This window comes from Dermacentor andersoni, chromosome 10, assembly GCF_023375885.2.
Source record: "Dermacentor andersoni chromosome 10, qqDerAnde1_hic_scaffold, whole genome shotgun sequence".
NCBI classification, from domain to species: Eukaryota; Metazoa; Arthropoda; class Arachnida; order Ixodida; family Ixodidae; genus Dermacentor; species Dermacentor andersoni.
Window position 1 is genome coordinate 19,996,869 of NC_092823.1, and position 17,982 is coordinate 20,014,850.

At 48.0% G+C, this 17,982-nt stretch overlaps 1 protein-coding gene across 14 annotated transcripts in view; it reads left to right on the forward strand.

The window, feature by feature from the left end:
- The window catches only part of LOC126519271 (uncharacterized), a 158,279-nt gene that overhangs the window by 80,018 nt on the left and 60,279 nt on the right, over positions 1–17,982 (forward strand). For 13 of the 14 annotated variants that reach the window (XR_008610016.2, XR_008610015.2, XM_055065236.2 and 10 more), the window contains exons 10-11: positions 3,006–3,114; positions 17,246–17,334. Coding sequence is in view for 12 of the 14 variants with exons in the window: in XM_055065236.2 (XP_054921211.2) it covers positions 3,006–3,114; positions 17,246–17,334 (198 nt within the window). In the remaining 2 variants the exon portion in view is untranslated. The remainder of the gene's footprint in view (positions 1–3,005; positions 3,115–17,245; positions 17,335–17,982) is intronic. The other variant, XM_055065235.2, reaches the window with a different exon arrangement.

The window sequence follows — 17,982 nt, forward strand, 5'->3', positions numbered from 1 at the left end:
GCTACATGTTAACCGAAACCTGCACAATAAGCTGGTACTGTTTATGTGGATGCAAAATGCATTATGTTCAACGGTCGCTGAGTCGAAGATTTCACTTTACTACTTTTAAAACGCAGCTACTATTTAAGCGGGTACGGTTTAACGACGTTTTACTTTGCTTGCTCTGAGGTACCTGTTTCTAACATTTTGTCCTGGAAATACAGCCTTGCCTGGTGCTCTGTCTTGCATGGCCTGATTGAGGAGGTTTTAAAACAAGATTGCTGAAGTGGCAGTCCCCTACAACTCCTTGCCAGCTGAAGTAAAGCCGGCGCTTCACCCATACTTCACTTCTAATAAAGAGCCACGCCAGCTGGAGTGTGCTCACAGCTCAATCGCATTTCATTTTCAGTTCAGGCAACTTTCGTATTGGAATATTATGCCAGAGGTGGTCTTAGAGCATAGAGCTGTATGGGGGCATCCAGTCCATGAAAGAAGGTATAGTACATTTTAAAAGCAGCTAAGAAAGAAATACAAACTTTGAGCACACACTAGCATGGGAAGAGAGTATTGTTACCATGGAGGAAAGAAACGAAAATAGGAGAGGCCCTGACGTCACATTTTTGAAGCCTGAAAGGCAGCCGTGTTGGTGTGCGATCTCCCGTTGTGCGTCCAATCAGCTTGCCTGAGCAGATAGGCGCGAGCTTTGAACTTGCATTGCTACAAGCCGCTGGAAGTGTGTGCTGCCGACGCATGTCAGTACAAAGCCTACGAAACTTCTGTAACAGTTAGATGACGCAGACGTGCTCCTGTGCTTTTCCATGGCACGTTGAATCCCGCCACACTTCCCCGACGTGTCCGTGCTGTCCGGGACCTCTCCTACGCTTTCCATTCCTCCATGATTGTTAATAACAAGTATAACTGCATAAAACTGCAAACTACATATGTCAGCCATTGGGCAACTCGCAAAAGTGTATAAAATGATGGCAACATAGCTCGTTATTTCTGGACAAAATATTTGTTTAGGCACAGTACTGATTTGTCATCTGCCATAAAACTTGACAAGATGTTGAGGTTTTATTCTCTAGCCGGTGACACAAAGATAAGATGTCGACAGAGATCTGTAGGGCAATGTTAGCCGTCTTAGCCCGCACAAAGTGGGAGCAAAGTGCTTTCTGTATTCTCCACTATGTGCGAATATTGTTACATGCCTGTGGTAAGATGGCGTATCTCCACTCCCACAATTTAGTTTTGGAACCTCCTTGGGCCATGGGTAGACCACGTTGCGAAGGCCACATGACATCCTTTTCAGACTGACTTCTGTGATTGGCTGCTGTGACTTCTCATCGTGGCCTGCATCGCATGTCTAGTAGCTTGCATGCATCCGTGGAGAAGGCTAGCAATGTAAACAGACAGAAGCGGGCAAACCTGAGGGTATCTGGGCTACTTTATAAACAGCATAGACAGTGAATGGAACTGCAAGTGTCTATTGACTCCTGTCACTTCATTGCCTCTCTTTGAATTCTTAATGCAGGGTGCCATAGAGGGGGCAAAGGCTGTACTGTGTTTGTTATTTACATTTAGTACAGGAGGTGAAACCTTCTTGTTGAGGGGCAATATGGGTTTCGTGGCATGAACAGAAAGTGAAGATGATTGGCGCCGAGTGTGGCTTGTGCTTGGCAATGAACACTACATTTGTATAGGCAGGAACTCATTTCACTTTGGAACCCATAAACACTGGCTCCCATTCGCCTCTCTCTGTGCCAGGCTTCATCACATGGTATTCAAATTCACTCCCCTGCATTAAATCTGTTGCTTTAGCCTGCCTAAATGTGAGGCACCATGAGGGGCCTGAATTGTACACTAATATTTGGGTTCGATTCCTCGTGGGGAGTGCATTTTATGCATTCGTTTTGCGCAGTTGTTGAATTCAGGCCAGATAGACCAAAATTTCCTATAATAACTACTAGAGGAAACTTTGGAACGGCGATTGTTCAGCTACTATGGGAATGACGGCTAGCACAGTTGGGCAGAAAAGTTTACGGACCACGAGATCTGAGAAAAAGCTGAATAGCCATTAAAAGCCAGAAGGACGAAGCTTAGCCAAATCTGTATGCTAAACACCATTCCTGTGCCGGGTGAAATTCCACACTTGATGCTTCTATAGCAACTAGTGCTTGAGTTTCCTCTAATAAATTTTGTAGGAACCTGTGATGAGAGTGTTCAGTGCATGGTCAATTTTGTCAGCATTGAAGTATGGGGATGTCTCAAAAAGGGTGACGTGAGGCAAAGTGCTCCCTTGAATATAAAAGGTTCATGGCTGCTGCAGATAGTCCTGCACGAGCTTTCACAAAGAAGGTGTGTTTTTCACTTTTTAGGAATAACTTTTCTTCAGGAACAGCCGTTCTTTGGGGAAAACTGTTCCTGAAAGAACAATGCACCCACACAACTGAGAAATTGTGCAAGGTGAAGGCAGTTGGTGAATTATCCATTGCTGATGGTGGGCATGACAAGAAAGAAGGCACGGTAGGTCTGTAGGTATGGTAGTTTTTTAGCACTCAACGCAACATCTTTTGTTCCCACGCACAGTCTGGCCGTGGTTTAGTGGTTGAATGATGGGCTTGGCAGTGAATAACGTCTGTTTCAGTTCAACATCTTTCTTTACATCACATTGTGCTGCCTCTCAAACAAACCGTAACAAAGGAAAACATAACCCGATTCCTAAGGCGTAACTATAGCATGAACGATAATTTGTATGTATGCATGTACATACAACGCACCACATGCAACAACACTGCAGCAACACTCTTCAGGTGATCATACAAGTTAACCCTAGGAGCTCAGGCTTGCCATTGACTTGGGGGCAAAGAGCCTGCTGAAATTTTTTCCTTTCCCACTGCGATGGTGACAACCTGTATGAATGAGGCCTGGCGACTTGTCCTTCTATTGCACTCCTTGTATTGCACACTGGCATGTCTGCATAAGCTTGTTGCTAATGGTGTTGGTGGCTGCTTGCATGTACACACCAGCAGGGAGTCCTTGGCTACAGCCGGCAGTTCTGCAGAAGATTGCCGCCGAGAAGCCGCCGTGATCCACGAAAAAGACAGCTTGATAATGGATCTTCGAGAGAAGCTCAAGGTGTGGTTTGAATGTGACAGTTGCTGTATGCTATGGCGATGTATACGCAGTTGTAAGAGAAACAAACAAAAGAAAACCCTTTGCGGATGTGTATGCATTTCCAAGCGACTTGTACTTTGTGTTGCAAGCATAGAAGCGCCAAGACTCTGCAGTTCACTCCTGTTCATTCACCCTCTGTTAACTCGAACGGACTAGAGCGAAAAACCATACATTGCTATGGAAAAGAAAAAAAAAGCTTGTTTAGTTAAAAGTCAAAAGCATTGCCATTGCAGTCAATTTGACCCTCAGCAGCACCCCCTCAGGTGCACAACAGTTAGTAAAGCTTGAAAACATAAGAAATTTATTAGACGATGCTTTTGCTTCCCATAGGCATGATGCTGTTTTATATACTTCTTTCTTTCTTTAAATCTTTGAGAGGCCAACTCTCCTTCTGTCCGGAAAGCAGTCTGCAGCTGCTTGTTTCGTGTTGTGTCACACTGAGGCAGTGCTTAAACTTCTAGGCAGTCTTCACCTCATGCTGATTGAGTTGCACTTCCAAGACCAAAAAACGAGAAGACTTTACAGGCTACTTAAAGCAAAAAACACATTTGAAAATTTTCACTTGCTGCTGTTCGCTATTTGACCTTTTGGATGATTTGGCCAGATCTCGGGGTCTCGGGAGGGTCAAATTATTGGGAGCCACCTGTATTCATTATAGCAAACTGTGCAAAATTCCCCTAACGTGTTCATGCAACATACCCAGCATGTCACCATGATGTTCCTCATGCACATACAACGGGATGTCCTCAGGACACGGAAAGTGTGACCAAACACTGGTGCGAAGGATGTCGGCTGGAGAAATTAGCACAACCCAAGGGTATCCATCTCCTTGCAGTGGCTGTTGAAATGGACCCACTAAATGTGATTACGCCCACTGGGTTTTGTCAACAATAAATCTAAAGTGCTTGTCATCTGTGGCATGACACCCCTCAAAATGGGACGATGCCATTGGAACAGAATGGTGAGCAGAGTGGTCGTTGACCGGTGGTGGTTGTTGACGAGTATAGTCGTGAAATTTTGTACCAATATAATCGGTGATGATATAGTCATCATAAACGAAAATTTGTCATACAGTAAACCTACGGTGACTATATTTGTCCTATTCCATCTAGTTGCGATTCCTGACACTAGATGGCCACACTTGCCCATGTTGGGCCATCTGCATCTCATTTTTCATTATATTGTCACGTGGTCGTGACGTCAAAGAACACAGTAGCAATACTGTGGAACACAAAACTAACTTTTATTGGGCGAACCTGTGCCCACAAAAGAGGCTACACTTATAGCACAACGATAGCGGCGAACACGGTCGGCGATCGTCGGAAATCTGATCAGCGGGTCAAGCGCGTCGGCTTTTATACAGAATCGTCGAATGTTCCAGACTAATCGTTGGGACCCGCGTGCCTTCCACAAAGTTCTACACCATTCGCGTCAGGCGAATAAATCAGATAACACAAGGTTCGGCGACAACAGACTGCGGATAGAAGCATCGATAACTTTCCAGAAACTTCGGATACATGCAAGCGCGTCCCGCGCTGTGCGATAAGATTTGTTAGGCGGCGAAACGTGGTCGCCCGATAAATATAAGTACACGTGTCAATACCCCCCTCTTAAATAGCATCGTCCCGATGCTACAAATATAAGAGAGCGAAACACAAAAGGACACTTATTAAACATAAGTAACAAAACAACGAAAAGAAATCAAGTCCAAAGGTCAGTTATGTGAAGTCCCAAAGTTCGTCAACGCTGGTGATACGGCTTGAGTCGCACAACGTGGACAATTTCAGGTCGTGAGCGGCGCCGCTGTGACAGCGAAATGCCGTCTGGCACGACCTCATAGTCCAGTGCGCCAATACGTCGGATGATCCTGTACGGTCCGAAATAGCGACGCAAGAGCTTCTCGCTCAGTCCTCGTCGGCGTATAGGGGTCCAAACCCAAACACGGTCACCGGGCTGGTACTCGACAAAGCGTCGTCGGAGGTTGTAGTGTCGGCTGTCAGTCCTCTGCTGGTTCTTGATCCGCAGGCGGGCGAGCTGTCGGGCTTCTTCGGCGCGCTGGAGATAGCTAGCGACGTCAAGATTTTCCTCGTCAGTGACGTGCGGCAGCATGGCGTCGAGCGTCGTCGTCGGATTCCTGCCGTAAACCAGCTTAAACGGCGTGATCTGTGTTGTTTCTTGCACCGCCGTGTTGTAAGCGAATGTTACGTACGGCAGGACTGCATCCCAAGTCTTGTGTTCGACGTCGACGTACATTGCTAGCATGTCGGCGAGGGTCTTGTTCAGGCGTTCCGTGAGACCATTCGTCTGCGGGTGGTAGGCAGTTGTCCTCCTGTGGCTTGTCTGGCTGTATTGCAGAATGGCTTGGGTGAGCTCTGCTGTAAAAGCCGTTCCTCTGTCGGTGATGAGGACTTCTGGGGCACCATGTCGCAGCAGGATGTGCTCGACGAAAAATTTCGCCACTTCGGCTGCGCTGCCTTTTGGTAGAGCTTTAGTTTCAGCGAAGCGGGTGAGGTAGTCCGTCGCCACGACGATCCACTTATTCCCGGATGTTGACGTCGGAAACGGCCCCAACAAATCCATCCCAATCTGCTGGAATGGTCGACGAGGAGGTTCGATCGGCTGTAGTAACCCTGCTGGCCTTGTCGGTGGTGTCTTGCGCCGCTGACAGTCTCGGCATGTCTTGACGTAACGGGCGACGTCGGCGGTCAGACGCGGCCAGTAATACCTTTCCTGTATCCTCGACAGCGTCCGGGAGAATCCAAGGTGCCCACAAAAGAGGCTACACTTATAGCACAACGATAGCGGCGAACACGGTCGGCGATCGTCGGAAATCTGATCAGCGGGTCAAGCGCGTCGGCTTTTATACAGAATCGTCGAATGTTCCAGACTAATCGTTGGGACCCGCGTGCCTTCCACAAAGTTCTACACCATTCGCGTCAGGCGAATAAATCAGATAACACAAGGTTCGGCGACAACAGACTGCGGATAGAAGCATCGATAACTTTCCAGAAACTTCGGATACATGCAAGCGCGTCCCGCGCTGTGCGATAAGATTTGTTAGGCGGCGAAACGTGGTCGCCCGATAAATATAAGTACACGTGTCAATATTGCCGCCTCTGACAACCCTGCATAAAGCATGGCTGCCTCCTCGAAGCGCGGCAAATGAAAGTGCGTGTGAAGGAAAGTATTTTCACGACTCCTTATTAGACCACAGCTCTGTAGAGTTTTGCTCGGAAATGGAAAGCGATGTGTTTTCATCTGGGGAGTCTTATGACAACTATTCTATAAATGGCTCGGAGGACCTTGCGGCTGCCTGTGAGTCCACAATACTGTAACCAACAGTTACGACAACTGTTTCTACGAAAACTAATTTATTCTGGGCGAACCTGTGCCCGTCAACAAAAACCGACTGAAGGTTCAACAACAACAAAAACGACCCCGAGCTTCGCTTCTTCGAACGTCGTTCTCCTCTTCGTTGCTTGTTGTCGCGTGCCAATCATCCGATTCTCGCGCACGAGCCGCCGGTCTGTCAGCACCGGCCCAGCGTTGCCTTGCGGTGCTTTGCTTGACGCTCGCGGTGTGGCAGCTCTTTGAAACGCAGTTGGGATGTGTCGACCGTCTGTTTCTTCTCGCAATGCTGGCGGCATTAGCCCCCTCCGAAGAAGCATCGTCCCGATGCGTAGAAAATGCCTAGAGAGGCCATCTGCTTTGAAAGGAGAGAGGTCAGATGGTGGCCGGTGCTGGGCTTGATCGTACATGCAACTTCTGTTAATGCCTTTCATGGTATGGTTTCAGTCGTACTACGTGTACGACCTCTGGGCGAGTCCTGCTTCGTGTGGAGCAGACTTGGCCTTCAGGAGTTACCTCGTAATTTAAGGGACTTAACTGGCGAAGTATTCTGTAGGGGCCAAAGTAACGGCGCAGTAACTTTTCCGAAAGACCGAGCGTACAGATAGGCGTCCACACCCACACTTTGTCTCCGGGGTTGTACTGTACCTCTCGTCGCCCTAGGTTGTACTGGTTTGCGTCGACGTATTGCTGTTGTACAATACGGTGCCTTGCTAACTGCCGTGCTTCTTCTGCCCTTTCTATGTACTCACTAACGTTAGGGTTGTCTTCGGTGCTGTTGTTTACGGGTAACATTGCGTCTAGTGTCATTGTTACTGTCCGACCGTAGACAAGTTCAAATGGCGGGAAATGCATTGTCTCTTGTACTGCAGTATTATACGCAAAGGTGGCATATGGTAGAATACTGTCCTAGACGTCCACGTACATTGAGATCTTCAGCGAGCGTTCTGTTGAGCTGTTCAGTCAGGCCGTTTGTTTGCCGATGGTATGCTGTGGTTTTTCTATGAGCAGTATGTGTTAGTTTCATAACAGACTGCATCAAACGGGCCACAAAAGCTGTTCCTTTGTCTGTTATGAGTACCTTAGGTGCGCCATGTCGTAACACTATGTGTGTGACAAAAAACTGAGCCACTTCAATGGCAGTTCCTTTTGTAAGAGAAGAGGTCTCAGCATACCGGGTCAGATAATCGGTTGCAACCACAATCCAGCGCTTTCCTGAGGTTGAAACGGGAAATGGTCCAAGTAAATCCATTCTTATTTGTTCAAATGGCGCTGCTGGTGGCTGTATTGGTTGCAGAAAACCTGCTGGTTTGAGCGGCGGTGTTTTGCGTCTTTGACAATCTCGGCACGATTTGACATAGTGCTGCACTGAATTCATCAACTTCGGCCAGTAATATTTCTGGTGGATTCTCGCCAGAGTCCTACTAATGCCTAAGTGGCCAGCTGCAGGGTCATCATGGCAAGCCCCTAAGATCTCAGCTCGCAACGATGATGGTACGAGAAGTAGAAACATCTCACCACTGTGCTCGAAGTTTCGTTTGTAGAGGACGTTGTTCCGGAGGACATACGAACACAATCCACGGGCGAAAACTCAAGGCACTTTCACTTGTCGACCCTCCAGGTACTCGATGAGCAGGAGTAATTCCGGATCAGTACGCTGATGATGAGCCATTTCCGTTGTATTCACAGCCCCAAGAAATGGGAAATCTTGCTCGTATTCGGGTGACGTAGCTTCGATTGGTGCGCGTGATAAGCAGTCAGCATCATTGTGCTTGAGACCGGACTTGTAAACGACCGTGATGTCATACTCCTGTAGATGCAAACTCCATCTAGCGAGTCTTCCAGAAGGGTCCTTGAGGTTCGCCAGCCAGCACAATGAGTGATGGTTGCTTATGGCTCGAAACGGTCTACCATATAAGTATGGCCGGAACTTACTGATGGCCCATATAACCGCCAGGCATTCCTTTTCTGTAGCTGAGTAATTTGTCTCGGCTTTCGATAAGGTACGGCTTGCGTACGCAATGACTTTTTCTTCTCCATTCTGCCACTGAATAAGTATGGCACTGAGACCAACGTTACTCGCGTCAGTGTGGATGTCCGTTTCGGCATTTTCATCAACATGGGCAAGTATAGGAGGACTCTGCAAATGCCGTCGTAGTTCAGAGAAGGCGTCTTCTTGTTCTTCCTCCCACACAAAAGGGACATCTTCTTTTGTCAGTCGCGTGAGTGGTTCAGCAATTTTAGAAAAATTTTCTGCGAAATGCCTGCAGTAGGCACACAGTCCTAGGAAACGTCTAATAGCTTTTTTGTCTCTTGGCTTCGGAAACATTTCTACTGCAGTGATCTTCTCAGGATCGGGGCGGACGCCTTCAGCACTGACAATGTGCCCGAGAAAGCGGAGCTCGCGAAAGCCGAAGTGGCATTTTTCGAGTTTTATGGTCAATCCCGCCGTGCGAATAGCATCCAGAACTGCTCTCAGTCGCTGCATGTGCTGCTCGAATGTAGTGGAGAAGACCACCACATCATCAAGGTAGACGAGGCACGAGTGCCATTTCAGTCCGGAGAGAACAGTGTCCATCATCCGCTCGAATGTGGCGGGTGCAGAACACAAACCAAATTGAAGCACCTTAAACTTGTATTGACCATCCGGTGTCACAAACGCCGTTTTTTGCGATCTCGCTCGTCCACTTCTATCTGCAAGTATCCGCTTTTGAGATCCAAAGAGGAGAAGAAGTAAGCATTGCGTAGTTTGTCCAAGGTGTCGTCGATGCGTGGGAGTGGATAAACATCCCGCTTCGTGACGAGGTTGAGTTTCCTGTAATCAACACAAAATCTTAGTGTTATCCTTTTTTTTGACCAGGACTACCGGAGATGCCCACGGGCTATTGGATGGCTGTATTACATCGTCCTTGAGCATTTCCTGTACTTGACTTCTTATCGCTTCTCTTTCTTTGGGAGCCACCCGGTACGGGTGTTGGCGCACTGGTCTTGCAGGTTCTTCAACCACAATGCAGTGTTTTGCGATGGGAGTACGACGGACTTTCGATGAAGTCGAAAAGCAATTTGCAAACTCTGTGACCAAGTTCACAATCTTATCTCTTTGTAGTGATGACAGCTCTCGGTCAATGTTGATAGAGGTACGGACACTGTCTAAAGTGACAGAAGCTGGTGATGCTACATCGAGGGTTGACACATCCGCAAGTTGTGCATAGTAATGAAGAGACGCTATGGTTGTTCCCTTCGCCACGTGTTGTGCCTCATTGCCAAACTTAGTCAATAGGATGTCCGCACATCCGTTACGCAGTTGAACTAGGCCTCTTGCCACGCATATTTGCTTTTCCAATAGCAGCCCGATATTTCTGTCTGCAAGTCCCTCATAGTCGCGAAATGCGTCGCTCCTTACAACAACAGTCAGACTGCACCGTGCCGGCACCGTCACGTGCTCATCCACAATACGGAGAGAGGAAATATGTGGCTCTTCTGTATCAGAAACGGTAACAGCATTTTCTGTGGAAAACAACGCGTGATTCTTGCAAGTCGATAATTGCGCCATTTGTTTGCAAAAAGTCCATGCCCAGTATCGGATCACGGTAACACTCAGAGAGAACAATAATGCTGCTGATGTTTCTAAAGCCTCTAATTCCGATTCTTGCGGTGCACATTCCTACGGGGTCGACTAAGTGTCCCCCTGCTGTACGTATTGGAGAACCGGTCCAATGGGTTAATACCTTTTTCAATTTTCTGGCGAGTACACTGCTAATAACTGAATAGTCCGCACCAGTGTCTATCAACGCAGTCACTTCGAAGGCGTCGATGACGCGCAACTCGGAAGTAATGGCGTCATCGCTGCACTTGTTTGTTGTTTCGTCACTGCTGTCTTGTCGGATTGGGGATGGAGGGCCTTTGGTGTTCCGGGCGTCAGCGGCCTTGCCTCCACAGGTCGCTGGCTCTAGTTTCTCGTCGCGGACTTTTTGAGTGACGCCTCGGTGAAATGGATGAGGGTCGCGGACTGGACGACCTATGACGCATAGGCGCTGCCGATCGAGGTTCATGTTGCTGGGGGTTCCGAATAGTTTGGCGCGTAGATAAAAAAGCTTCAATTTCATAGGGCCGCTCACCGTTTCGGGGGCAAGGCGCATTCACAGAGCAGCCTTGTAGTCCTACTCGGCGATACTGGCATTCCCGGTATAGGTGACCAGCCTGTCCACAGTGGTAGCAGAGGGGACGCCGGTCTGTAGTGTGCCATACATCGCTTTTACGTGGACTTCCTTCTGGCATGGGCGGCCCATTGCGAGGAAGTACCTGGGGTGATGCGGCCGTTCGTCCAAAGTCGGTGCATCCTAGGTTCTGACGTAAAGCTTGGGCGTACGATATCCGCGGCTGACGCTCTGGCTGTGCGCGGGGCCGCACCTGAGGCTCTGGCTCACAAATTACTTGCCGGGCTTCTTCGCGTATGACATCAGCAAGTGAGGACACCGTAGGAGAGCTTTGGGCCAGCTGCAGTTTCTGCAGCTCTTCCCTTACGACGGACCTCACCATTTCGCGTAGGATGTCCATGTTGTTTGGGAGTGCTCCTGACCCAACGTCAAATGATGCGACGCTTACATCTCTGTTGTACTGCCTCGCACGCTGCTGCAGCGTCTTCTCCATCATAGTCGCCTCTGATAGAAGTTCGGCTACAGCACGGGGCGGATTACGAACCAGGCCGGCAAGAGTTCCTGTTTCACACCGCACATTAGGTGCCGCAATTTCTTGTCCTCAGCCATGTTTGGGTCGGCTCGGCGGAAGAGGTGGGTCAGGTCTTCAATATACATAGTCACACTTTCGTTGTTCCGCTAGTTCCTCGCCTGAAGAGCGGCTTCTTCCCGCCCTCTGCGGTCCGTGCTCGGGTACGTAGCAAGCAGCTCTCGTCGGAAGTCGTTCCACAATGATAACGACGCTTCGTGGTTTTGAAACCATGAGCGTGTAGATTCCTCCAGCGCGAAGTACACATACCGGAGTTTCTTTGTCTTGTCCCAGCCATTACACCTGGCGACACGCTCGAAGTTTTCGAGCCAGTCCTCGGCATCCTCGAATGTGTCTCCGTGAAAGGATTCTGCCGTCCGGGGTGAGTCAACGACGACGTGAGGAGGGGTTACTTGAGTAGCCATTGCACTTGTACCTAGGCTGACTGCTGCCGCTGCCCTTGGTGAATCGGCGAGAGGACCAAACTCGGGGGCCTCACCTCGTATGCGGCGGCTCGTGCGTTGGTGGACAGGCCTCAATTCCGTTGGCTCCAAACTTCGGGGATCCGGGCTACGTTCCCTGGCACGTGCACCTCCACCAGTTATGTAACCAACAGTTACGACAACCGTTTCTACGAAAACTAATTTATTCTGGGCGAACCTCTGCCCGTCAACAAAAACCGACTGAATACTCAACAACAACAAAAACGTCCCTCGAGCTTCGCTTCTTCGAACGTCGTTCTCGTCTTCGTCGCTTGCTGTCGCGTGCCAATAATCCGATTCTCACGCGCGAGCCGCCGGTCTGTCAGCACTGGCCCAGCGTTGCCTTGTGGTGCTTTGCTTGACGCTCGCGGTGTGGCGGCTCTTTGAAACGCAGTGGGGATGTGTCGACCGTCTATTTCTTCTCGCAATGCTGGCGGCAGTATGAAGATGACCTACTAACTGCTTTAGGAGCTGCGTAAAAGTAGCCACTATTCATGTGCATGTTTTTGTAACGTTAGGTTATTGTTTCTTCATATTCCTTTTTCATAGTATATTGATCCTTGCAAATGCTTTTGCAGGACACCAGGGCGATGCAGTGAAGCCTTCTACAACCTATCGTTTTACGCAACTTGTGAAATAAAGGTTGAACTGAAATAATGGTGCCGTTTTAGATTTCAGAAAAAAAAGCTCTACAAACTAAGGCCAAAAAAAAAATTCTGCTAAATTTGGTAGAATTCTCTCCAGTATTCGCCGTAGGGAAAGGGTCAAACATTATGAACAATGCATTTTTAGTCTAGAAGTGGCATTTCACCAGAATGGGAAGAAAAATGTTTGAGTGACATTGCTGCAGATGGCTTTGGATTTATTGTAGATGAAACTGGGGGCTACGTGTTGCCTTGAAATGTGGCAAAAAAAAACTAAACTTGTGGCAAAGTGCTACCTATGTGCAAACTGTGAGCACGGAAAAGCCTATGGTTTAGCAAGAAGAGTCATGTATAACTCTTGCTCCAGGCACATACCCAGGGAAGCTGAGGGGGGGGGGGGGGAAGCCCGGGCCGCCCCGCATCCATGCCACCACTCCTCACACACAATCAATCTTGAGAGTTGACTACTACTCAGTGGCCAATATTTTGCTGTCTTTTTGGCTCCTTTTGGATGGCGGTAGTTACTGGCATCTCCTGGGCTGTGAAGGCCAGTTTTCTCATTGATTCAGTGCCCGTGCAATTAACTCGAGGTGCATTCAGTTGTCACCATCTATTGCAACGGTTACGCGTATTGCTGTTGCTTCGGTAGCTTAACCTCCTTTGTTTAGACTGATCCAGGGCCCAGGAGTGAGATTCAGTGCATAGTCAGCTGGTCTGTAAGGTCGTGGACCGAGTTCCGGCTGAAGAAAAACGGCAGTTGTATTGAACTTTTCCATTTGCTTCATTATTTCCTCGAGTGACGCCTCGCCACGACCCCTGGCAGATTCTCGCAACCATATACCCACGATATGGGTTAGGTATGCTGGAAAAGAAAATTGTGTGAAGCAGCGTCCGTCATCAAACCCTGCAATAGCTGTTAAACCCATAAGCAATATGAATGTCACCTGTTACCTCGACTGGCTTTTGCCTCATTGTACAGCAGCTTTCGTGGAAAATTGGTAAGTGGAAACAAGAGTCGCAAGGAGTCGAAAAATTAAGCGATCTATTAAGGGAGAGAGCCGTTCTTTGTTCTACGTTGACCTCCCAGATCCGGTCCCTCCCAGTGGACTACGCGGCCAACAGAAATGCATGGATGACGGGGGAACTGTTTGGACAGTGGCTAGCGAAGGTGGACAAAAAGTTTGAGCGTTGTGGACGGAAAGCCCTCCTGCTCGTTGACAACTGTTGGGCTCATAAGGTCGACGTTGAGATGAAGGCCATTGAGTTAGCCTTCCTTCCACCTAACACTACAGCGGCGCTGCAGCCAATGGACCAAGGTATCATTAAAAATTTTTAATCATTTTACCGGCGCCATCTGTTGGAGCAAATTATTTTGTGTAATAATCATCAGGTGACGCTCCTAAGTGCGCTACACATGCTTGTACGTGCTTGGGAGCAAGTGACTGCAGTTACGATAGCAAATTGCTATCGCCATTGCAGCTTCGGCGCGCAAGCTCTACAAGGAGGAAACCAGCCACCTGCGCTTGAACATGCTGTCACCGCTCCCATGGCGGACGTTTTGGATGACATCTCCTTTGCTGACTGTCGACGTGGACGAGAGTGCAGTGGTGTGTGGTGCGCTGACAGATGAGGACATAATTTCTCAGGTCAGAAGCGCTGAACCTGTCGCTGCCAGTGACGAGGAGGAGGAGGAAGACGAAGCGCCAGTGTGTCCCTCCGCTGCGAAGGTCATGGCTGGATTGAATGTTGCCCGTCTCTTCAGTTTTGAAGAAGGCGAAGAGGAGGCCTTCAACCACATTCGCTCGTTAGAACAAGAAGTGCTAGCTGTCGCCTTCAAGGAAAAAAGGCAGACTACAATCACGGACTTTTTCAAGCATTAAATTTCTGACATGCCCTACTGCTTCCAAATCGCAGTGTACTGTTGTTCTCCTTCACTTTCGTTAGTTTGAACTTTCGTTAATTCGAACTGAAGCGGCTTCCCCTCGCGGTTCGAATTAACAAGCTTTTACTGTATCTGGTATGCCATTGCCCAAAGTCCTTGCAGCAAATGCTTCACTATAACTGCTGTGATTCCTTCGCTTTGCCCTGAGTATTTTGAAACACTTCACTACATAAATCTTGGCTCTTCTATAGTGCTTGCTATGAGTGATCTATGTTTGTCTATTCTGCACTGGCTCTATTTATGCTGGCTGCACACTCCCTGGTCATATGGCTGCTTTGGGGCTGTGGTACAATCTGCATTTCTAGCTGTTCTTGGTGATGGTTCATCACTGTCGCTGTGGTCATGTGGCTGCTCCGGGGCTCCCGTGCACGGTGTGACGCTGACATTTCTTTGAGCGACATTCACTACCTGCCACACTGCTGAAATAAAATAGTCGTGTAACTCCCCTTAAGAGCTTCACTGTAAAAGAGAAAGAAATACATACCGGCACAAGCAAGAGCAAACTGGGGCGTCGATGTCACGTGTGGCATGGCCATTCTTGATGTGTCAAACATGTTCAAGTTTCTCAGTTATCAGCATAGAGGTAAGCTGAGGTACTCTCTTAAAAGAAATGCGCAAGCGTATGGAGCACGAGCATATTTCCCGCTGTGACAAGTCTTAAAGTATGCGACTTTGCAGCGGTAGATGACTTGCAGGAGACGGTCTTCTTGCTCATATGGTTGATGTTAAAAGCGTATGGTGCACGGTACGTGCAAGAGAGCTGGATGGTTCTGCAGCGTGTGCAGCCAGAGTGGAATTCAGGCCTTGCACTAGTATGCGCATCCATCATAGTGCACATTGTTCTGCCAGCTGCACGGAAAAGCAGTGTGAGAATTCTGTTATCGTGGAACCAGCGCCTCATAAACATTTTACAACAACTATACGTGCCTGTGCAGTGTACTGCTCCTGCAGACTGCCTGGCTTGAAGTCTTTGAAAAATTTGAGCCGTGATTACATGTTATTTCTAACAGTTCAACGCACTGTACATACAGACATACGGTCAGCTTTGCTGCGGTCCTCGAATGTAAAGGCAGTGGTGGAAAGTGTGGTAGAAACTGGTAAAAGATTGGCGGTAGAAAAACAAAAAGTGTGACAACTAGCACGCAAGCTTAATCATGATGTAAGTTAACACTAATGCTAATATCTAGTAGCCAGTTTCTCGACATGAGATGAAAGGTTAACTAAGGAAAGAAGCAACAATTACGACGAATATGGAAAATGAGCTCGCTGGCGGTGGCCACTGCCCTTTGAAAGATAGCGATTTTAGTGTGTCGATCCATCCGTGCTGATAGCACAGGTAGACACCATTTGCACCGGTTTAGGTCATTCAACTCTTGCTTGCAAGGAATTTGCGTTCTGTCTTGATACGGAGTGTCTGCTTTGTCTTGACGAGTGCCTGCCTTCTGGGCAGAGTATGAGGTGCTTCTATGGCTGAACCATAGGCAAGTGGTAATTACAAATGTAGATACTGTTCTACGTACCTTACATTATTTTTCCACATAGTCCCCACACTGGTTCAGACATTTGTCCCATCGCAGGAGTAAATTTGGGATGCCCCTCTGCCATGTTGTCGTTAGTGAACGACACACGCAGCCTCCCCGAATGCTCGTTGTCGTGCGAGTCTTCACGACCACCACCTTCACACTTCTCAAAGCGAGACACCTTTCCCCATACGTGGGCTGTGTTTCCTTGTGTATCTCGATGGGCATCCGTCTCTTGCTCCAAAGAAAGTGAATCACACTTTGTTGCTCGTGCACCATGGACGTGTGAAGCACAACCGCTGTCTTCAACAACTGACAGCGGCATCGTGCCGTGGAGCTACCGGCAGATAAGTCCGGGCAGATCCAAGGAAGGTCCACCGCTCGAAATGGATATGTCGACATCACATTTACAGCAGTAATTTCCTAAAAAAATGGGGGCAATGACTTTCCTATTTGCCTTCGTACAATTGAGGAAAACTCGATTTTTCAGCGTCAGCGTCGACTGCGATTTGTGACTGCGTCATTGCGAAACTGTGGTCGTATGATACATTTCCCGGCTGCTATATCCTGTGTGAAGAAGAGCCACGAGGCTCACAGGATTGAGAGCAGTAGGGGCTCACCACGGCAGTTTCCCCGCAGCACTCGCCTGCTTGCGTCATGCAAAAATGCTGGAGTGTACTCGGCTTCCTCTTCTAATACCAGCAAGTCTACTCGCGGCTCGTCGCACGTTGCATTCCCAGCTATAGCTATCAGCCCTGTTCCGATAAGCATCTTCATTATCAGTTTCTCAGCATGGGCGGTGTAGGACCATTGGAAGCGCACTGCACATTTTCAATAGGCAAAACTCAGACGTGCCACTGTTTCGAGGTGCAGGCTTTGCTTAATGTTTTGCTTTGGCATATCGTGTTGAGGCTTTTCCTACCAGCTCGATTTCGTTTCAAGTTCCTGCGGCTGCTCAAAATACTATGCAATAGTAAAACGAAAACACGCGTCTTCTAGTCACTTGGGCCCTACCTGGTTAATTTGCGTGGCCGTATCGTGCTGAATGCTTTGGATTATGTAGATGTCAACTGGAGTTGAGTCTACCAAATATTTTAGGGATGTCGGATTGTAGGTTAGTACAACCTTGTGTTCTGGGGAAAAAGTATGAACAAGGTTCTACTGTACCTGGTTAACTTGGCCACAAAGCCGTCCTTGTAGCCATCGTGGTAGACTCTCTGCAATCTTGTAAAAGTTTAGAATGCTGACACTGTCCTGCACATGGCACCGGCGGTGTTTTCTTGCAACCTGCGCTGCAGGACTGCTTTGACTGGCATAAAGAGATGAAATGCTACTTTCTTTTGTTATGTTTATCACTTGACCACTTGAGGGCGCTAGTTGCTTTATGGCACTAAAGTCCTGATCTTACTGCCCTTTTGCAAAATCCACCAGGCGGCGGAAGAGAAGCTGGCTGGATTGCAGCACGTGTCCGGGAGACTGCAGCCATGCACAATGGCGGTTGCCGTCGCAGAGGCTCCAAGGTCTGCCATGCCTACTTTTTAATGCTTTGTGCTGACTTGGTTGTCCGTTTCCGGAGTTGTGCTAATTTATTTGCACGCGCTGTGACCCCAGGAAAATGTCGATCTGAGCATGCGTGAGAATTATATTTGAGCAGGTAGCTCTCTACATTGGTTGCTCGATAAAGCAGACATTAGTTTTAGAGGACACATTGTGATGTTCAGCTAGGTAAATTAAAATGTTGCATAATTTTTCGGGTATTGAAATTGTATCAAGTACAAACGTTAGAGAAAAAGGGCCTTCTAATATTGAGTACTGAATTTTTTCTAATTTATAAATAAAGTGAAACAACTTGCAGTGCATGTGGAGTATTGTGCACCAGTGTTTCACTTTGTATGACCTCACCTCAGTATTGTTTATTTTCTTTGTCTGCTCTGCCTGAAGTTGCCCAACAGCATGCAATAAATAAACAAATGAATAAATAATTAAAAATAAATAAATAAACATCCACTTAGCCAAAATTGAGGGAGTATAGTACTGTCATGGTCATATCCATCTACAAAATGTGAAATACCCTTGCACTCCATTTAGCTTTGCATAGGACTGCATCAATGAAGCTTTTTGAGAAACCTATTATTAAATAGAATACCAGTACATTTTGTTTCACATCT